Genomic DNA, 23,797 nt, shown 5'->3' on the forward strand with positions numbered 1-23,797 from the left:
TGCAATATTGATCCCCGGTTTGATTATAGACAGCCATGATCATGCTTTTCTTAGAATTCATGTTTTTGTCATATACCAAGTCATATAACAGTACTAAGAACTAATTGATTAAATTCCTATTAATCTCAAGTTAAAAATCTCAACTAATCACATCCCACAATCTCATTGACCACGTGCTACAATCTCAAAACCCCCACAAACCAATCTAAAAAGCTACCACAATACCCGAAAAAAAGAAAGAAGAAAAAAAGACTTGAAAAATAATCTTCGTTAACGAAAAAACCGTTGCCGCTGTGTGCTTGTTGTGCTTTCCACAAAATTTAATTCCTTTTAATTCCAATTAATTAATTTCTTGACGCTTCCAATATTCTATCATAATTCTACTTTGATTTTTTATTTACATTCAATATTTTTTCTTCTCATTTCTTCTTGTTTTCTCAGTTCTTTCTGTCTTGATTTTCGAGATAGTGGAGAGGAAAAAAAATCTTCTCGAATTAATTTTTTATTTGTTTGGAAACAAATTTTTTATAAATTTTTTATTTCATGTTTTGTTTGGGGATTAAAAATGTGGAAAAGAAGATTTTTAATTCAAATTATTGAGAATTCTTTTCTAAGGAGAAAGATGGATTAATGTTTGACATTTATGGCTGTGGTTCAGATTCAAGTGCCTTCATAAAAGAGTTTTGAAGTTTAGGTGCCTTGACTCAACAGTTTTAGGTTCAAATTTCTTCATTATATTGCCCTAGCAGTCAAATTAACTTAAAATATATCAAATTATATTAAAATCGTTTTGAATATTCTTTAAATGATTAATAAGTCTATTCTTACCCTATACTTTCTCAATTACCATAAAATTTAAGTCCATAATAAAGAAATTATAGAATCGAATTTCAATTTTTTCGTAAAGTTAATTATTAATTTAGTAATATTAAACTGCTTTCTTCATTACACGTGTTTTCCCTTACTTTACAAAACTTGTAATTCTTATAATGAGCACTTAGTTATTTACTAATATTAATGACATGAACAACCCACAGATTTGGTAATGTGAGTCGAATTAAAATGTCGCATGAAATTAAATGATTTTTCATTCAAAGTTGAGTATTTTAAACTGTTAAGAATTTGAATTTTTCAATTCCGATTCAATATTGTCGACTTGGTCGTTCAAAGCAAATAAACTGCATCAAAATCAATAACATCCTCTGAAAACCTTTAACAATAATCCAAAAAAATACATCTTTAAGACCAAAAACATCACAAAAATCCAGTCTTTAATGTCACATCGATAAAAATTCTTGCAACTCTTGGTTGAAAAAAGGACACGAAAAGCTGCTTCCATCAATTCTTTTCTCTCTTTATGTCTTCCTTTAAGCAACATACAGACAATTTTTTTTTCTTTTCAAACACACATCAACAAACCTCCGTCGACCACTTCAACCAACAATATTTTTTTTTTCTGTTGGACACTGACCTTTTTTCTAGCTTCTGACCCGATATCTACTTTATGGCTATGACTTTCTTCTTATCCTATAAATATATATATACGTGTTTATACAGACACACATATGGAATTTTTTTTGACATGATTTTGGAGTGAGGACCGAGAAAAGGAAATGAAAATATAAAAAATACTGAAAATCGATAAAAAATTGAAAAACAGTTTTCTGACGTGGCATTTGTGAAGAAAACGAAGAAAATATGTTTGTGGCTTTGTGGATTTTGATCGGAAATGGAACAAATACAGGCACACATGTGGGTGAAAAATTTTCATATTTTTTTTTTCTTTAAATTTAATGAAAATTATAACCCTTGATGATGATAAATTATTTCTGAATATGTGAATGTGTTTAGTGTGGAATTGAATGAAAATCAGGGCAGTAAACTCAATTGCAAAGCAATTTTGTGGAAAATTTTTATCAATTTATGTTTATTTTATTTAATTTCATAACGGTTTTTACTAATTCGAATTCTCAAATGTCTAATATCACAAAATTGACCCACCGGCAATACATGCTTAACCTTTTGACCTAAACAATATTCCAAATTTCACCAGACATCCGAAAACATTTTCTTTTACATCAATTGATAAAAATTGAATCTTCAATAGGAGAGAACATTTTTTTTTGCGTAGTCTTGACATTGACATTACTGTCGGAGGAGAAATTGTGTTACTTTGGAAATGTAGTTAAGATGTTTTAAAGCATCCTATATAAATCTGAAAAAATACTTTTTAGTCTTAATCTGTTTTTATATAAAAATCTAAAGTATTACATGCAGTAGCAATTGAATATAAAGAAGAACACAAATGTCAACTTGAGATTGTAAAAATGAGAGAAAAAATGTGTAACTGTGGATACTCAAGTAGATAGTTGATACATACATGTGGGTACGAATTGGATGAAGGCAATAATGATGATACAATGTGTCACATTGAATGAAAATGTGAAGCTATTGTGGGAAGTTATTGTGAATTTGATCTGGAAATGTTAGAAAAAGGGAGAAATTGGGTGAGAAATGAGTTGAATTATGGACTAAGCTAGACTGGTCCATCACTGGTGTAGACTATGCTCAAACTTATTAATTCTGGACAAAACTAAATTTAAACCGAATCAAGCATTCAAATAACTAATATTCTTCAATTTTTCATCTCATTACAGATACTAAAAATATTTTGTATGAAATATCAGAATTAAATCAAATTATAGAAACAGAAGTGGAGGAATAATCACAAAAAATAAGGTAAGTTGACAAGATATTTTAAATCATTTTCAGGATAAATACATTTTGAGGTTGTAAATTATTAAGTTATGCATTTAATTGGAGTAAACTCTAATTAATAGTAGGAGCATATAAAAGTGAAGGGTGGGCTGCCATTTGACATCAACATAAAATCAAAATCAGAAATCTCAAACCACAGCAGTCCAAGCAGCTCACTAAAATTTTTTCTAATTATTTTTCCTTCATTTTCTTCCACTTCTCTTCATGCTTTCGTTAATTCTTTTGGTTAATTCATTAGAAAATTACATCCGATTGGTTTTTTTAATTTCCATTTACAAGAAACGAGAACTTCAATTCACCACGAACACGCTTCTTTATTTCCTCCTTTCCTTTTCGATGATATATTCCCAAAAAAAATCTATCAGCTCTTCTGCCCCGTCCACGACCAAACAACAAAAAAAGTCTTCTTAGCAATTATTCAACTCATTCTGCCGTCTCAAAACCGCTTCTACAATAATTTTTTTTCCTCTGTTCCATCCATTGAGTTAATTATAATTAGTCATGCGATGGCTGGGTCTCCCGCGAGACATTAAACGGCAGTCTCGAATAGTTTTTTTTTCTTTCATTCTTCTGTGATTTTTTTGGAATTTAATATTATAGTTCAGTCATTTTTATTATATGACATTCAATGGTAGAGAACTGGAGCTGTGGTGTGAGTAAATTAAACAAAAAAGTAATTAAAAAAAGGCTTCGCGGATATGACAAACGATTTTGCTTGCTCTGTGAGGATTATGGAGTGTATTGAGGGGTATGGGATTTATAATTATAGTTTTATGTTGAATTTAGGATATTGGAACTGGATAGTGAAGAACCTTTTTTTGAGACCTCGCTCACCAAATTCGAAGCTATGAATTACCCAAAATAAATTAAAAACCCACCCCAACATCCCGAATTCCACCCCCATCTATTCACCTATCATTACTCATTACCCCTTTCAGTCTACTTTTTTTCACTCTTCTACTTTATCCATTTATATTTACAAATCGCTGAAACGACTATGAACATGGGACAATATAAAAAAATTGTTATAGTTCTAATTACCGATTTCGTGGACATGACGATTGTGAGCTTTTGTGATTTTTTTTCTTCTACCATTCGGCTATTGTATTTATAATTGCTGGCTATGTGTATAATTAACAGTCACGTGAGTGTAATTATTAATGATTGTCAATTATTCATTTGGATTTTTTTGTATTGTTTGATGGTGTTATAGAAGAATTAAGAATGGAATAAAAGGATTCTAAGTGGGAAGTGAGTGGGATTTATGAGGCTTAAGGTAGGAGGGATCCCCAATGCAATTTGAGAGTTTTATCAGAAAAGGAATTCAGGTTATATTGTTTAGTGTTAGAAATTCAAATTCAAAATAGCAAAAAATTCCTGACTAATTTTTCAAGAATTTTCATTTTTTCTACCACATTCTTACCAAACATTCTGTTTCCTCGCGTGTCTAATTAAAATGTTTTCTTTAACATGTACTTCCTATCTTACTTAATTATCCTTCTTGGCTATCAACAACGTAATTGAAAAATCTTTTTTCCTTGAATTTTTAATTTTTCTTTCAACTTTTTTTACATGTTTTGCTGAGCAATTTTCATTCATAAATTTTCCATTTTACGTAATTAACATTTTTAATTGCAGGAAAATACGAGGAAATGTTTCCATCAATTAGAATTAATTTTTTACCATATTTTGTGTCTATTTCTGTTCAACTATGCTGTCTAATAAAGAAACATTCCGACTAATTATCCTCACTTTTTAAACATTTTCTTACTCACATTAAGAAAGCACATCACCCTCTATACTATTCAGCTAATAAAATATTCCGAATAGTTTGAGGATAATGAGTGAGAACCCCATGCAAAATCAAAAGAAATAGTAGATATATTCAATATAGGCCCCCTCCCCCCACTCCTCAAACCTACAATTTTCCAATAAAAATTGTCTATTTTTGCCATGAACCTCTTTCACCCTACAATAATTTTCATATTTTTCCAATGTTGTTTGTTTTCACATATTTTTTATTTTAATTTTTCCATACTTTCTAACAATTTTCACGTCGTCTTGCATGCTCAAGACTTTTAGGTAGATAAAAAAAATGGAAAATAAAGAAGTTAATTATTCAATTACAACATTAATATCACATGATAAAAGGCATAGTCATGTCATGAATGACATTGTAATTATTGTCTGATGTTTGAATGAAAATTGAAAAGTTCATTTAGAATTTAATTGTGAATTTTGTATAGGGTTTGAGGTTTGAGTCCAAGTAAAGCTATGGAGACTTAAGCAGAAGTTTAAGGCTCTAAGATATTAAATAGTATTTTGAGAACTAGAATAAAGCTTTGAAAACTTGAATGTACCCTCTAAGAACTTAACAGTCTGAATAGATGTTTGAGGACTCAAGTAGACCAAAATACAGTATTTTTCCCTCATAACATGTCACCCTTACTCCCTCCATCCAATCCAAGATTAAAAGACTCAAAAACCCTGTTTAAAAAATCAAACAAAAAACACACTAATCAATTGAACCGTTTCACATTAAGGCAATATTCATGCACACACAATACATTGATGAAAAATAATAATATAATAAAGTAAAAGGAAGCATAAAAGTAAAGAAAAAAAAATATAAAAACAATAAATATATTATGAAAATGAGAAATATAAAGTAAAAGAAGGCGCAAAACAAAAGGACGAGTTGTTTGTTCGATAATTTTCTCTTGAAAACTGAGAGATACACCACCCAACTACCCCCAATCTAACCCCTCAAATTCATTTTATTATTTTCTATCAAATAATATTAATACGGGTCGTGTGTTTTTTCCTCTCTCGACTCATTTTTTTTGTTTCATTTTCATTTAGAAAATTTCTTTTCCCATTCCTAATACAATTTTTTTTATCGTTTGTTGTTCTGCTGAATGAGTCGCGCGAAAAGTCGATTGAACGATTTGAAGGATATGTCGATTTTTTTCGATTTTTTTTTGCCTTCTTGCTTCATTTCTTTTAGCTCACGTATGTCGATATGTGTGCTGATTGTGTATTCTAATGTTTATGAGTTATGTTGGTTATATGTACTATGACTGGAATGTTCTTGAGGAATTCATAAATGTATAATTGCATGTTATTTTTGTTGAGAATATGGATAATGGATTATTGGGTAAATGGTGATTTATGGAAGATATAAGGTGTATTTGAGGTTTAAGAGTTGTAAGTTATCCATCCCTGGCACATCTAACAATATATCCTAAAATAATGAATCTTTCGGAAATCTCGAAATTTTCAAATTTTGATTCTCTAATTCTAATCTTTACTAAATATCCATAAATCCATACTTTCATCCTCTCCATCCCCAATAAAAAACCCCACACACATCTCCAAGAACGTCACCTCCCATTCGTCAATATGAACATGCCATGTTAGTTCCTATATGTGACTTTCCTCATTTCTTATTTTCTCATTTATTTCTTCTTCTTGATCCGCTGTTTGATTTGCTTTTACAATGTTTCATGATACATGAAATATTGCAATGTAATGTTTATTATTGTATGCTATTTTTAATTTCCTTTTAAGGCTGATATTCTTTTTTTTTTTGTAAGTTAAATATTGAGAAAAAGAAATGAAATGAAATGAAATGTTGGAAGTAAGGAGGTGAATGAAAAAGAAGGAGAAATATTTATTGGCATATTAAGGAATTAGACGTTTTATAACAATATTTAAGGTGGATAAAGTATTTAAATGAGGGTCTATTATATGACTAATTGTTAGATTCTTGCTTGATGCTTATAAAATTGTCAGTTAAATGTCAATTTCGAGCTTTGGGGTGGCTTATAATTTGGGTTCATGAATTCCATACAAATCGCTACGGTAAGAGAACAAAGGAGGATCCTCAAAACCTTAAAAAAACCTCCGTCAAATAAATCGTAGAAAATCATAAATTCTCATCAATACCACTCAGTACCCTAAGAAATTTTTAATGACATCCATTAACACATTTGACTTTTGTTACTACTTACTCATTAGCTCCTAGCCAAGAGTCATTAATTCATTAATAATTTCATACTTCAATAATTTTTTAAATATTCATCATGACTGAAAGTTTCGTTTTTGGTCATAATGAAAGGGAACTGATGTGATTTAAAAAATAGTTCTGAAGAAAAAAAAGTCACAAACTAGTAATTAAGAACGGGAGTCAATAAGTTTATTTTTGGTTTGTAATTATGGGTTGAGTTGAAATTTTCTCTGAAAGTGATAATTATTTTTTGATTTGTAGATGTTGAATATTTGGTCAGCATTTGTTATTTTGGTTTAGTTAGGAATGCCTGATCCTTTTCTTTCAATAATAGTGTAGGGTCTGATTTTTATCGAACCTGTCTTAAACCCAAAGGACACCATTTTGCGACTTTTTTGAGCCATATGCTTTTCGGAATTTCCTCAGTCACAAATCAACTTAATTTTCCAATTTCCACTAATTTATTTCTTTTGTTCTCAAATAAAGCTCATTAATTGAGCTGGTAAGGAATCAAGTGGTGGGAGTAAGCACAGCAAACGCAGTCGAAGGTCTCGCATGATGAAAAATTGATTTTCATGTGTCCATTTAATGAGAAATTAGACACAAAAATAATTTCCTACACAAATGTAATTACTTTTATTTATTTCATGTGTTGTGATTAGCTTTTAATTTGTAATTGATGAGTGAACATGATTTTTTATGACGTCCATTATTTTAGTTTTTTTTTGTGGAAAATTGTTGTTGTTGGCCGCAAGTCGTGTGAAAATCTACTGGGAAAATTAAAGGAAAAAGTTTTTAGTTTCTATTTTTGGAAGGGCTGAGGACTATGTTACATGACTATATTTATATGTTTCTAATTACAAATAGGCTATTATGTCGATGCATTGATAGTTAATAGGTCAAAGTATTTACTTGGATATTATTATTGAATTTATGTAAAGTGTCGTCCTGGTATATTGTGGGGAATTAGTAATTACGATTGTCGATATCAGCCTTTAAAGCAAGTGTTTGTAGTCGCCCTCTACATCCGATTTAAACCATCATTCCTTGTGATTATGAAAAATATCTACAGTGGAATTTCCACTTAATTCTAATCTCACTTGAAAAAATCATTTAAATTAAATTAAATATCTTGCTCAATTTCATGCCTAATTATGCACAATCTAAAAATTATCGAAAAATCTCTTTCGACTTTTTCCACTTCTTCTTAATTAATTAGCTATTGCCCCCTCTCCCATGCCCGATAATTCCACTCAATTTCTTCTTTCTTAATTACAATAATTACAATCAATTTTTCATTTGCGTCTTTACTTTAATTAGCAAATTTCACGCAATTCTAATGAATAGTTGAACGTGCATCGGCCACAAACTAACGAAACTTTAATTAAAGACTTTTTTTTTGCTTAATGCTTATTTTTTGAGAAAAGTTTTGTTAGTTACCGGTGCTTATAATTAAATTACAATTAAATCATAATTAATCTTATGAGGCTAGTTTTGTGCTGTGGAATGGAAAATAAAAAAGTTTTGTAAACGATTTTGTTCTTTAATTGCATTTTAATTGAAGAGTTGTGAAGAAATTGTAGATTCTATGCAATGAGGAAGGGTTCTTGAGAGGAATGATTGTGTTCTTTGAAGTTTGTTGTGGAATATTTAATATTTAGAGCAGTGGTGGGCAACCTGTGTACAAAACTATAGGCTAAAATTAAGATTGATCTAACTTGACTCATTTATATCTAATACGATCCAAAATCTCCACATTAGATTCCTAAATAATTTTTCTCCTTCCTCACACTAAACTAATAATTTTTTCTGCAATCAAACTAACTCCCTTCCCCCCGGAGAATCCCAAATCTGCTTCCCAAAACCACCGCAATCTCATTTTTGTCCATTCATTTTCCTCTCTGCACATTTTTTGTCCATTGACATTTTTCATCCATCTATGCCACATATTTCTGCACATGTATTAAATATTCTTGTGTACACACAAAATTCTTTTTTGGAGGGGGAGAGTGCGGGAGGTCCAATCATGCAAGATGTCATAAAGCTTCCCCCTGAACCAAGCAATTTATGTACATGAAGGATAAAAAAAAAAACGAAAATTGAGAAAATATTTGGATAACAAAATGGCTTTCAGGAATTAATTTTCGACTGTTGACTCGACTCTCATGTAGATTTATGTGTGTGTGTGCATATATGGGGGATATGATGATGACGATGATTATGTTAGTTTTTCTCTTCTTTTCTTTTATTCAATCTTTCATGGATGGATTGGACAAATAAATGAAACAGCAATGTTGACGGAAAATATGAGAAGAATTTTTCAATTTCGCTTTTCTTTTGTTTTGTTTGAGTTTGATATTTTAGCTTATTGAAGAATTATTTTGGCTGTTGAGTAGGATTGGGTGATTAATGGATATTTTTGGAATCACTGAAGCTACTTACTCTGTACTATGACAAGATTTTAACAAAATTGTACCCGTTCTGGTAGGTTTTGAGGTCAAACGTTGTATTAGTTAGGGATTAAAACTAAATTTTTGGATAAAAATTCGTCAATATTTTAATTACGATTCATATAAAAAATATTCAAACCCTCCCAAAATTCTGGCTTTGCTTTTAGCGTAAGGTATCAAAAATCGTCTACGATTTAATACAAATTTGATGAAAATCAAATAGTAAATCATTCAAAAAATCAATATATCCTCCAATCTCTTAACCTAATTCCTTACAATTCTAATTCAAAAGACACAATTCATCAATCTCTCCATCTCTCTCACATAGAACTTTTCTCAATTTCCATTTCCATTTTTCTCAATTAATTGACGCTGACAGCAAGCGCCGGAAATCTGTTGGGCGGAAGTTGAAAAGCAAAAGGAAAAATTGTTGTTTTTTTGTCATGTCATTCTGTCTCTGTCTCTCTCCTTTTCGCTTCCAAAACAAATTTTTCTTCTTCATCACAATTTTTTTTTGTTTTTATAAAAAAAAATACCGGAAATTAAAATTGATTTAGAGTGGAAATGGCAGGAAAGGTAGCAACAACAATATTGGATGAAAATATTCTTTCGAAACCATAAAATATGATTGAATATGAAAAATATTTCACGAGATTTGTAGTGAAAAGGTCGAAAAATTGGAAAAATTGAAAAATTATCATTGAAAGGGAGTTTGTCTGGGGTTAGTACGGGTAATAACAAAAAGTAGGAGCTTCAAAATGACCAAAATAATACACCAGAATCGTGATAATTGTTCGATTCTTGTCTTGCAATAGCTAGATAAGCTCAATCTTTTTTAAACCCTTATGCATTGTACGACTATTGACTATTGACAGCAACTCAATAAATTCACCCCACAAGCCATTCATTAACATCACCACAGCGAACTCAATCCACAAAAACGAAAATTCTCATTTTTTTATGCGCGCGCGATTTTCATTAATTTTCGGGTCCTCTTTCATATCTCCACATCCTGTGTACATGTGCTCTGTCGTCTCCTTTATCTGCACCACAATTCTGTGGTGACGATTATTTCTCTCATTTTCATTAAATGCTCTATAGTGTGTCAGAGTAGATTTACGAAAGGGGTTGGATGAAAAATAAAATAAATGAATTTTCTCTCATTTTCATCTCGTTTCAGTTCTCAATCGGGGAAAAATGAAAACGAATGAATTTTGTGTATTTTTTTTTCTTTAATTTTACTCATTGAGCTTTTTTTTTATTCGGGGGGAAAGAGAATAGATGAATGTGTGAGTGAGATGGAAATAGAAATGGCATCCAATGAGAATAATTAAAACAATTCCGGCAGGCAGACTCCGACCACAGAGACACACTAATATATGTACATACGTAGTCAATCTTCCAATATTAATGAAGATGAAGAGAACAAATGAAAAACAACTTTTGCTTGTGCGTATTTTTCCTATTTTATTTTTCTTTTTTGTTCTTTTCGAGAAAATTAAGTGCGAGTGGAAAATTATCGGAATTTTTTTTTCTTCTGTTTACTTTGCTGATGATGCTGTTCTTGTTGTTTTCTTTTACGACTGTGTAGGATGAATTGATTGGCAAAATTAACGAGAAAAGAAAAAGAAAATGGTGGAAAATCAATTTGATGGAATTTTGTGGGGGGTTTCTTGGAGGATGTAATGAGTTCCTCAGAAAAGATTTTGTCGTAGGAAAATCGGCTATTTATGCAATATCATTTACGTATGTAGACATAATTCTGCATAATATTAGTTGGAAATGATGAATGTTTCTTGTATTATCGATTAAATTTTATATTACGGTGAAATTCATTTCATCCATAATATTTTGGAGAGACATTAAACTGTTTCTTCTGGGTGCATCCAGGTAGACAGATGATGAACCATGAACCACATAAAAAAGTTTGGGCAACAATGCTCTAAAAGCTCATAAACTATAAAAAAAAAAACAAGAATGCCATCTCAAAATACGACAATGAACTTTTCTACTATGCTCAAGAAGGAAAATGAAAAGAAAAAGCATTAAAAACATTTTCTTTGTTCGAGAGTTTTTGAATATTCATGGCAAGAGCTTTTGCTTCATTTTCTATGCTTTCTTGCCAGAGTAATGCAGTAGATTCTCATTTTACTCTACAGTTTTCGTCTAAGTGCTTTTCTATTTTAATGGAAATTTTAATGAATATTGTATTCGAGATAGGAAAAAGGATGACTTAATTTAAAATTAATGCAGTTTGGGGATGATTGTGAGTAGAAAAAGATTTTAAGGTTATTGATACTAATAGCTAGAATATAGCTTCATTGCGTTACTGAATATTGTTTTTAAGACCTAAATCAACTAAAATTTTTGAAACGTGCTTCATATTTTGAGAACAACTTTACAGTTTCCTCAAAATAAAATGCACAAATTCAATTCTTGCTCATTTTTTCACAACCTTTCTTTAAAATTTACCCTCAAAATGTCTCAAAAAATGCTATAATCTCAAAATTTCTTGTTAATTATTAACTTTTTTTACCGAATTCATCAACAATATAACAGATATCCCCAACGTCAACCCACATTTCTCCATTTTATATCCTTTATTCTATCTTTCTCTTCTTACATACATTCAATTCATTTTCTCATCTGAACTTTTTCATTTCATTTTCTTATCCTTTCACAAAAAAAAAGTCTTTCCTCATTTTGCTTATACATTCATTGTTCATTCTCATTTCGAAGAAGAGTAACTAACAAAAAAGGATAAGCAAAAAAGAAAAAAAATAAAAAGAAGGGATATATGTGTGTATAGTAGCTCAATAATATCAACAAAAATAAGAATAAGAAAAAAAAAAGTAAGTGAGACTGCTGAGTGGAAATGAGATAAAGTAGAATGAGTATGTGGGGATGGAGAGGTTACCCCCAATCTGGGAAAAATAATGAGAAAATTTATCAACCCACCACCCACACATATACATAAAAGAAACAAGAAGAAAAAGATGAGAATAATAATAAATGAAAAGAAAGGCAGCAGTAGCAGCTTAGTGGGTGGCATAGGGGGGGTGTACATGCATGAAGATGTGGGGTGGGTGGGTGAACATCATTTGCTTGTACAACTGGCAATGGCAATATCTCAAAAGCATATAGCGGGTATGAGGTGAATACATTGAGGTGCCTTTTAATGCGCATGTGATATACATGAGTGATAATAAATAAGGAGCCGAAAAAAAGGAACTAGAGTGAGAAGGAAAATGATAAATAAGATTCATTTACTCGATTTTTATGTTTATATGTGTGTGCTTTTTTTCTTTTAAGGGGGGGGATGGGATTGATGCTGATTTCTCATTTTTATTTCTATATTTTTTTATGTGAGGGTTCCATTTAATGGAATTTTTCTTTTCTTTGTTGTTAAGATGAGAGAAAATTTTTTAATAACAATACTTTTTATGGTAAAGTTTTTTAAGGGTGGATCTGCCATTGCTACCCAAGAAAAAATAAAAAAAAAATGAAAAAGTTTTCTGGGATGGAAATTTTTTTCATGCTTATTTTAAATGCTTACGAATATTTTTTTAATGAGATTTAATGAAGATGAGACTATTTTGTATTTTTAATGGGGGATCTTAAGGCACTTAGGATGGTACTTTGTGCAGGACAAAAGATGTTACGTTGTCATGAGAATTGTGACATGATTTTGTGATTTATGGACAAAATTGAGCTCTAATGTTAGAATATGTTTGGTAATATTTACAAGAATATTCAGGTTATTTTAGGGGTTGTTTACTTGCTACGTAATGCTCTTTAGTTGAGGGGCAAAAAGTCTTCAGTTGATCATTACTTCATCCATCAATATTCAAATATACCTTCAGTCTTCATCATAACTTCCATCTAATACCTACTAATTCATTAAGCAAACAAAATGACGCCAGTTTTATACCTCAAACAAAAAATTAAATCGCTAAATATTCAAATTTCAACACGATCACCAAAAATAACCAGACAGACTATAATTTTAAGACACAACAAATACTTTACTAATTTTCTAAGCTCATTGACGCCGATCGATTTCGTTTAAATAATTTAAATTATCATTACAAGTTTAAATATTTACATAAAATTCAAGTGAGTAAATTGAAAAATGGAGAAATCGATGCTACTGGTGTTGTTTCTCACATCTCATTGCACTCATCACGACTTGCTTAAAAGGTCGCCACAATGTTAATTGGATAGTTAAACATGAAAAAAGTGCTTTCACGGTGAAGAATTTAATCGGAATGGAAATGGATGTCTTGAATATGTGGTTTGTTTGAATTTAAATAGAGAGACGATTCGTGGTTGAAAGATAGAAGAGATGTGCTTGATGCAAGTTGTGGGACTTTGCTATTTTACCTCAAAATTAAATGAATACTTTTGAGACTAGAATCCCAAAATTTAAAAATTTTGAGGTTAGAATTTAAAAATAAAATAATTTTGAAATTAGAATGTAAAAACTTGAGATTTACCAACCAATGTCTCATGTCAATATCCTTCTAATTCACACCCCTTGTCATCTAAATTAAACAAATAAGCTACCAACAGTGAGTATCCCATCGAGAAAAACCAGAATTTAAATGGAAGTCACATAATCATAATAATTGCATTAACAAAACAACAGTAAAAATAAAATAAAAAAAATTTGCATCGCCATAAATTACAAGCAGGTTAAAAACGTTCACATTAGCATTGAATATTCAAGCAATCATCGATTTTGATGTCTTGCTGACTAGCATGAGATACAAAGGAATTTAAAAAGCTTCGGAAGAAATTTCTTTCTTCGATGGAAAATCAATTTTATTCACAGTAAATGAAATTGAAATAAAGAGAATAAAAAAAAAAAAATTGGAGATCATCAAGCGTTGTTGGACATTTTTACGCTTTACGGTGAATTTTTTACACACACTTTACTAACTTGGTGCTGTGCGCTCTCGTTTCGTCTATCGTTGAATCATCCAATTGTGTGGATAAAAGTAAAGAAATTGATGAGAATATATGCTTAGATTAGAAGTAGTAAGAATCAGTGTTATGATGATAAAGGCGCTTTTTTGGGGAAGTGGACTAACATGATTAAAACCCGAATAGTACAAATCGGTTAATAGATCCAAAATTGGGCAAGTTCACATTTTCCATAATTCGGGTCAAAGTTAAAATTTCGTTATTCTTGTAAAATGTCAATATTGACAGTCAAATACACCCAAACCTCTCCCAAATCTCAATCAAAACTGACCACATCAAATTGACTTCTTTAAGTTTTATCATCAAAAATTCAATAATACCAAAAAAAAAAAGTCTAAACTTTGATGTAGAGCGGAACTGATTTGAGGTGTTATGTGATGAATGAATTGAGGATCAGAAGCTGCGTGAACCTTCTTATTTTTCCAAAAGAAAAAATAAATAAACACAAAAAAAGTCTTCAAATTGAATGTGAAAGATCGAGAGAGGTCAAGGTACTGTAATATTGTGAATAATGTAGTTTGACTGTGTCGACACGTTGCTCTTTTCTCTTCATCTCTGGTGCCGATGTGGCTGGAGATGAAAAAATTCTTCGGTGAGATTTTTTTGTGTGTTTTCTTTTTATTTTGGCGAGAGTAAAGAATGGACATGAAAAATTGAAAAAGGTTAATGGGATGAAAGCGATGTTGTGATTAGAATTTTAGAGGCTTCGACTTTAAACTTTTGGAGAAGCATAAATGGTTTAAAGAGTCGAGTAATGTCGAAATGATAATAGATTGATTTGATTTTTGAAATAAATGTATGAATAGATAGCTTCATAATTTTTCTGGCGTATCCTTTAGATTCGATTACATAACCTCAAAGTTAACAATATTTCCTCAAAATCTCCTTAAAAATCAAAGCGTACTTGCAATTTAAACAAAAAATTCTTCATTTATTTCACAAATAAACTCAAATAAATACACTAAAAAAGAATTTCAACTCGCAACAGCAAATCTTGTTGTAATTTTTGCAAGCATTTTTATTTTATTTTATTTCATTTTATTTCTCGTAATCAACCGCCATCATCTTTACTGTCACGCTCCAACTGGTCGCAGTACTTTTTTTGTGCTGCCTTTTTTCAATGAAAATTGCAATTTGTGGATGCAACAACTTAAATGTATATAAAAAAGTGAGATTAATCTCTGCGAAATTGAAAAAAGAATGCGAAAAAATAAGTTTTATTTTTGTTATTTTTCGGTGAGTGTGTGGAGAATTTAATTGAAAGAATTTCTTAAATCTTAAAGTGGAAATCAAAAGTTGAAATGCCTTGAAAATTTCCAAAAAGACGAAGGAACACAAAAAAAAGAAGCGATGAAAAAAATTTAAATTTAATTAATTGGAGCGGTTGATTTTTACTTTGTGGATATTTTGTTCAGGGGCATTGCAAAATGTGAACTAATGGCTGAAGAATGAGAGTCACAGAGTCAGTGTAGGATGAAATAATTTGTGGTTTCGCATACATAAAATGAGATTTTGTTGCATTTTTTATAATTTTTTTTCGCCGATAATTATAACAATTTTGATGCTTAATATGCAACAAAAATTATGCAAATTTCCTTTTTTGAAAAGTTTCTCGTGATTTTGTTGGCGTCTAAAGGGAAATTAATAACAAGAGTGATTTTTTTTGTGGAATTTTTGTAGCTCATTTAGTTAATAATTATTAGTATTAATATAATAATTTGATGTCTGTCTGCAGACTCATTTCAGCTACCTTCTATTAATTATTGGAATTCTGAAAAAAAAATCGTTTAGGTCTGCGTCATATTCTGGGAAATAGTTTACAGTATCTCTTAATATGGCGCACAGCATGATTTTATTTTGAACGTCATGTTAGAGGAGACAATAAAGTGTTTTCCAGAATAAAGCACACATCAAATTATTGTAATAATTTCCCAACCAAATCTCTCAACAAGTACCAACAAGCAATCCTAATAAGACGGCAAACAAAACAGCAACAAAAATCTTATCACGAAGCCATCTCTTCTTCTCCTTTCCTTCATTCTTAGCAGAATTGTAATTAAATTAAGAATAAAAAATTATTAACATGAACGAAAGAAAGCAAAAAAAAAACGACAGAAAAGAGCGCGCATACATAAAGAGGAGGAAAATGAGACACACAAAAAAGTTTTTTTTTTTGCTCACGTTTTCTTTCGGCGGACTCTGTACGGGATATGAAATACAACAAAAAAAAATTGTTTGTGTGCTCTTTTGAAGGTAATTTATGGACTCGCGGCACTTTTGAATCCTGATGTCATTTGAACGATGCCCCGTCGCGCGCTACATGCCGCGCTGTTTTCATTTCCTCGAAAGAAAAACTGTTGGATGAATTTTTGGGATGATGTCTTGAGGGTACTGGCTGGTGGTGACTTCAAATTGATTAAACTGTAATTTTAAAGATTTAAACAATCTAAAAAGTCAAAATCATCATCAACATCCTATTAACCTCCCAAATCCCCATCCATATTCAGCTCCACAAACCCAATCTCATACATATTATTTAATAAATTCATATACATTATTAAATTATGCGCGTATGTTTCAGCATAACAAAGTAAAAAAACAAAGAACAAAGAAAATCTAAACAAGCAACGAGAAAAAAACTATAATTTTGATATTTATACACATAGCGATGAGATAAGAATGTAACGCCAAAGGTTCACAAAAAGAATTTCACACAAAAGCGAATTAAAAACAATTCAATTTTTTTTTTCTTCTCTTTATCATATTTTGTTTTTACATTTGTGCAGATTCTACTTTGTTGCATAGATAAATTGTGGTTTTTAATGAAAGGTGATGAATGGGGGTTAAGGATAGATATAAGCTTTATATTCTCGACAAAGGTGTCGGGAAAGCATGATGATAACTAATTTCCGAAAAAGTTCTTCTGAAAATGCTTTAGTTCCTTTAAGTTATTTAATTCCACGCATCATATTCGTAGAACCAGTTAAATGTTGTCCCTGAATATAGTGCATGCAGAATCGTATCCCTTTGTCCAGCATCATATCCATATTGATATTCACTAGAAATTAAATATAATTTTGACATTTTTACTCCATTGTCTTCAAAATCTTCCTTTCCGCGCTTCCTTCATTATAATTTTATCTCTCGTATTTTTTGTTGTTGCTCGTTGTTCTGGCTCATTTTGGAAGAATCTAATAATCGCAGCTTTTGTTAATGTTTATTAAAAATATTTTTTTATGTATCTTCCTTCTGCTTCTTCCATTCATTATACGAGCATAAATTTCTTAGTTGATGCTGCTTTATATTTTATTATATTATGCTACAGCATCTGAGATATATTTTTAATAACTTTTCTTCTTTTCTATCTGCTTTATTGTGTGTCTTAAGTTCTTTCTGGGAATTATTATTATTGTCATTATAAATAGTTTGATCTTCTTGCCATTGTTTCTTTCCTCTCGCTTTTTTTCTGCCCTGTCGCATTGTTGTTTCTCTTCTTTTCAATATTTTTTCTTCCTCCTCTTCTTAACTCATTTCATTATGAATTGTGAAGCTTTTGTTTTGTTATTTTTTTTTATTCTCTTATTTTGAATGGACTTTTTTTTTGTTACTTTTTGAGTGTACAATAAGGTTTTTTGTATGGATTATCGTATGAAATTAATTTTTAATAAGTGGCTTGTTCAGCAAATGGCGATGATGAGGCTTTTTTTGGTTAAAGAGATGGAAAATGGAGATGATTGCTAATTAGATCTAAACTTGGATGCCCAATAGCTAAGGATGCACTGCTAAATTTATTTTAAGAGTTATGGTCCTGATAAAGCACTAAAATATCTCACGGAAACATCTTTTATTAATTACATGAACTCTCAAAACTGAATTCTTCTTGCTATTGAGATCGATATGCCTCTAACTGTACTGACACTTTGCATTGCTCAAAACCCTTTCATTTCATTATTATCAGACCGAATTCTCACTAAGAAATCCAATCATAATCAACATAAAGTTCACAACATTATATTTCTTACATTCCAATCTACAAAGTCCATTCAGAGCAAGATGAAGAAATCTAAATCAATATTCTTCAACCTCATTTCAATCTCATCTAGATCTCATTCATTTCCTGCAGCATAACCAACGTCAACAGCATTAAGAGAAATAAATATTCGCGCATTTGTGCTTCGTCATAATCCATTTCACTCCACATGATGCTCTTTTTTTCTCGAGAAATCTTTGAAATCCAATAAATCACCATTCGTATTCAATAAAGAGCAGAGCACAAGCATAGGAGAGAGCGGGCTGATGTGAAGTAGGAATAAAAGTTGTACGCAAAACAAGCCTTTAAGTAAATCACACACAAAACAGAATTAAATTGAAAAAAATCTCCATACGCGCATAAGCCATTGACGAGAGAGATGATGATGAAGAAAGAAAAGAAAAAAAAATTGGAAGAAGAAGAAAAAGAGATGAAAATGAGATCCAATTGGATGTGAAGCATGAGCATTAATCGCGCGTTGCTAAGTGATGTAGAAAATTGTAATGTGAGGAGATGTGAAATAAATAAGATGAAGAAGAAGACAAGACATGATGAGATGCAAGAAAGGCGAGAAAAGACAAAGAAAGTTTAACTTATAGATTTTGTGAGATTACAGAAGGGATAGACTGGGAAATGCGAACTGAGAATTCTTATGTAAATGCACTTGAACCTCAAAACACAAATGTGTATGTATCTGAACCTTAATTCGCTAGTGTGAAGTCACCTGAATCTCAAAACTGAAGTGCGAAGTTGTCTGAACATCCAAAATAACACTAAAACTACATCCATATTCTTAATTTCATCATTTCTCAAAACAGAACTCCTTTTTTTTGTCAATAAATTTTACATTTTTGGTGCTTCATAAAATTTTCATATTCGCCGACCAAAAAAAAAAGAGGCAAAAAAATCTTCATTTTTTAAACTCGATTAAAAAACTTTTTTTTTTTCCTTTCTTTCTTGGCTTTTTTGCGATAAAATCTTTCATAAAAATCCATTTTTTATATTGTAATAATAATTTTTATTCACATTCTTCTTTTTATCTCTCCTTCTCCCTCTCTGTGCTCGGTTCTTTATTTTATTTTTTCAATGCTTATTAACGATCATCATCAATTTATTTCTACCTTTTGCCTTTTTATCCAATCTTGAGAAAGAGTCACTGAAGTTGACGATACAGCGTAAAAATCTTCATCTTGTTTGGTTTTTGTATTGGGTTGGGTAGGAGAATATTGTTAAGAATTTTGAGGTTAGAATGAATTTTGAGACCAATTCTATAACTTTGTCGATTAGTTGCTAAATTTTGAGGTGAATTATGAGGTTATATTGCTGAGTTTTATCTGTTTATTTTATTTTTTACTACAAATTCTGACTATTATCTTCATCAGGGAACTAACTTCAATTTTTATTCATTATTAATATACAAGAAAATATTATCATTAACCTGTGGGAAGAGAGGACTTACTCTCATCCCAAATGTGCATATACATGCACCATAGAAACAGAACAGAACAGAACGGGGAAGGCAATAAGCAATCCGGTCGATGGCCATAAATGGACATTTACAATGGCAGCGATCAGCTCTCGAAAAAAAAAAAATTGTATAAGCAGCGCTCATTGAGTCTCATTGCTCCGTATGTGTATTTTTGCCTCTTTTTTACTCTCTACATTAATAATTCATGATCACAATCAATGCGCAAAAAAGTAACATTTTATATAGGAAATTTTATACATACGTCCAACAACACACAAAAAAAAGTCAAAGCGGCGAATTTTTCGTTCAGTTAAAATTCAAAAACAATTAAAAATGGAGATGAAATGACAATAAATGGTATAAATTTTAAAGTTCTTCTCGATTTTCTGCTTGTGCGAAAAAATTTACAAAAATTTTAAGTTTAAAAATCTTGTAAATGATAAATGTCGGCATTTTTGGTTAAGAAGTTTTGCGTGGAAAAAATTTTGAAAATTAAAAATTTTAAAATGAAGGAAAAAAATTACTTTTAAAAATGGGAAAAATTTTTATCTGATTTTTTCTGACTCAAGATGGGAATAAATTGAAAATATGAAATTTATAACCTCAAAAAATCCTGAAATTTAAATTCTAACCTTAAAAAAATCTTGATATATAAATTCTAACTTTTTCACTTTTCTTATTCCAGAATGCTTAACTGATTGATAATCTCATCAAAAATTTTCATCGTCACAATTTTCCGCCAAAACTCAAAACGATCAACTTACAACAGTCATCAAAACAAAGCGGACGAAAATTTTCAACCAAATATAAAACCGAATTGTACAAAATAAAGCGTCAAGCCGATCCGACCCGCGTGCGTCATCGATTTTCGCCACGGAGTCGATTCAATTTGACGGCCGAGCCATCTTGCTCGGCTCAGGCACATCAGCCTATGTACCATCATCCGTATCATCGGCACAAACTCCCGTAACAACATCAACAGATATAAATTTAAATTTATTAAGAAATAGTAGCACATTGAGTAATTCACAATTGTTACCACACAACGACAACGATCAGCACAAGAATGATTTTCAGGCGTTGTTGAAGCAGAGTGAAATGCCGCCACCGACACCTGGTTCACCATCGCCTCGTAAAAGGCGACGAAAGCGTGAGGATCCACAGAATTGTGTTACTAATTCTGAGGTGAGTGTTATTTTAAGGATATTTTATATTTTTGGTGACATAACCTCAAAGTTGAGTAGTCAAATTTCAATACTTTCCAATTTTGTTGATAAAATTCATAATTCAAGCTTAAAAATCAATTCAATTACTAACAAGTATATCAACGATAATCACATGATCCCCATGTAGATCATACTAAGTGTGAAAATACCCATTAAAATCATCACATTACTCCATAACATTCATCTTTAAATCGTAAATGAAATTGAATCTTCTTTCTCAAAATGTCTTCATTTTAACGTCGCCATCATGTCTCATTTACATTAATTTATTAATTTACTCTCGGTGCTCAGCTTTCATTTCCCTCCCCAAATGAATATGTATACACATATAATCAGCATATGAGTGAATGAATACGGACGACTATGTGACGATAATCATGGCAAATACATGAATCCAAAAACTTGAGAAGATTAAATGCGTCGCAATCAGCACTGATTTATCATTTCATTAACTTTAATTTAATAATTTAAACTTCCTTACTGGACGTGATTTTCTTTAATTTTTCATCTTTCACGGCTACGATTGGAACGGACACTTCATGTGCTTTGTGTCATGTTCTTAACTGTACATGTTGTTGTGTATATTATAGAATCCAGTTAATAAGTTAATGACGGCCTTTTGAAATGAATGAGCTTTGATTAAATAATTGTGGGAGTTGGTGATCGTTACTCGATGCTAGTCCGCAATGAAGCTGATGAGACTGAATTGTTGATGATTTACAAACACACATACATAATGTTTTTTTTTTCATGGATTAAATTAGTGAATGATCGCATTGTTATTGCTATTATTTGAATTTATGTGAACACACAAATATTGGTATATGGTGCATGATGATTAGCATTTAAATGACAGTTTGGTTTGCTCAGTGCAAATTTATATAAAATTTTGAGGTTAAGATCTTAGATATTAGAATTTGATGCAACTTTATTGTGGATCCAATGCTCAACCTTATTAAAAAAATCACAATGTCTCATATCCAGAGATAAAAAATGAAATCAGTTGGGTCTTTTTCATCACATTATGTATAAATTTTTTAAAAAAATTTACAGGTCATCTAAAAGACAAATTAATGAATATATGAAAATAATGTGAATGACGTGCCTGTTTTTTTAACTGTCTATTATGTGCATGAATATCCACACCAATACATTAACGGTCTTGATTTATATTAATTAAGTTCATTTAGGCTTTTTAAAAAAGAATTTTTTACATTTTATTGAAATGAGAGAAGATTAAAAGTAATTGATCAGCATTAATAAGGATGTGGGACATTATCATTAATATTATCGTTAATAATGCTTGCCATTGGTCATTATTGTTTAAATTTTTTTCATTTTGTATTATGTGTGTGACTTTGTGGGGTATGAGTCAGTGATAAATGAAATGTCGGGGACGCAGATATGCAGAAAATATTTTACTGAAATATTGTAATGCTAGTGTTAAGTGGCTAGTGTCTAGGGTGGTGTGGTTCAAATTGGTGTTAAGCCACGATCTAGTGCATTGTGTTAGACATTAGAATTTCAAATATTGAGTATCGAATAGAACACTATTGACTAACTCAAGTAATAAGCATCAATTCCTGTCCATAATTCCTACAATATTCTTAAATCTCAAATCTCACAACAAGCACCCGCAGAATTACTCATTTTCTAATCTTAACCTTTAAACTCAATCAAAAGCCTGGATAATTACCACAAAACACCATCAATAATTGATTAACAACACACAAGATGAATAGTAAATCTAATCATCAAGTTCAAAAAAATCTTTTTGAGCTTAGAAACTCGCTAAAATTAAAATTTATAAAAGCACGCAGCGAGATTCTTACAAAATGATTTGATCCGTTGCTAAATACAGCTGCTTATTATCTGAATGTATTTTTTGTTCCTCCTTCTTCGTGGTAATTAGTTTGGATCTCTCTCTTAATATTTCGCGATAATTAACAATAATTATCTTTGAGAATATTTTTTTTTGGAAGTCATTAATTCTTTTCGAGAAGGCTTATTAAATTTTTATTCAATTAAAATCAAATTATGAGTGTGGGTCCATTATTGTTATTAATTTCTGAGATTTTTTATTATATTTTGTAATTCTACATAATATTTCAATATTTTTTAAGGTTAGACTAATTATAGGTTTGGCTTTGAAATTTCGGATTCTGGTGCATTTACATTATAATTTTTAGATTTAGATGCCATCAAACTTTAGTTTTTGGATTCAATTAAATTTACTCTAAAGTTGCACATTTTCATAAGAAGTCTTAATCCGCACACATCAAACGAAAAGTTTGCTGAACCCACTTGAGACAATCAGATTCATTCATCTCATCAACGATTGAATAAAACTTATCATCTTCTTTCAATTCAATTTCTTCTCATTCTCAATCACAATTCAGATAAAATTTACAAGAAAAAATTGTAAGATGAAATGAAGAAATTTTTCAATCAAAAATTTCCTGCGTTTAGCACAAATTAACCACTTAGTTATGACACAAACAAACGGCTTTGATTTCTTCTCTCACTTAATTTTTTTCATTCATGAAATATGTCGAAATGTTTTGGATATTAATAAATGAGAAGCTTCATATAGCACGTTAGTTTCCGACAATTTTATGTTTCATGTTGTTTTCGTATTTGTAAATGAGATTGAAATTGCTCTGGTGTAATTGAATTTGAGAAGACAACAGAATTTGTGGAGGAACCTGAACCTACAAAATTCTACTTTCTACCTCAAAATTCTATTGAAAAAGGCGTGAAAGGTGTGAAGGCACCTAAACCTCTAAACTTAAATGCTTGAGTGTCTAGCTGATAAATTTGCCTCAATATACACCATAACCTTAACTTACA

At 30.7% G+C, this 23,797-nt stretch overlaps 1 protein-coding gene across 4 annotated transcripts in view; it reads left to right on the plus strand.

The window, feature by feature from the left end:
• zfh2 (Zn finger homeodomain 2) overlaps nt 1-23,797 on the plus strand; it is a 63,502-nt gene that overhangs the window by 27,840 nt on the left and 11,865 nt on the right. For all 4 annotated transcript variants that reach the window (XM_070651914.1, XM_070651915.1, XM_070651916.1 and 1 more), the window contains exons 3-4: nt 2,658-2,739; nt 20,407-20,906. In XM_070651914.1, coding sequence (XP_070508015.1) covers nt 20,820-20,906 — 87 coding nt within the window. In that variant the 5' untranslated portion in view covers nt 2,658-2,739; nt 20,407-20,819. The remainder of the gene's footprint in view (nt 1-2,657; nt 2,740-20,406; nt 20,907-23,797) is intronic.

This window comes from Chironomus tepperi, unplaced genomic scaffold (genome assembly GCF_022539635.2).
Source record: "Chironomus tepperi strain 1889 unplaced genomic scaffold, CSIRO-AGI_Ctep_v1 contig_467, whole genome shotgun sequence".
NCBI classification, from domain to species: Eukaryota; Metazoa; Arthropoda; class Insecta; order Diptera; family Chironomidae; genus Chironomus; species Chironomus tepperi.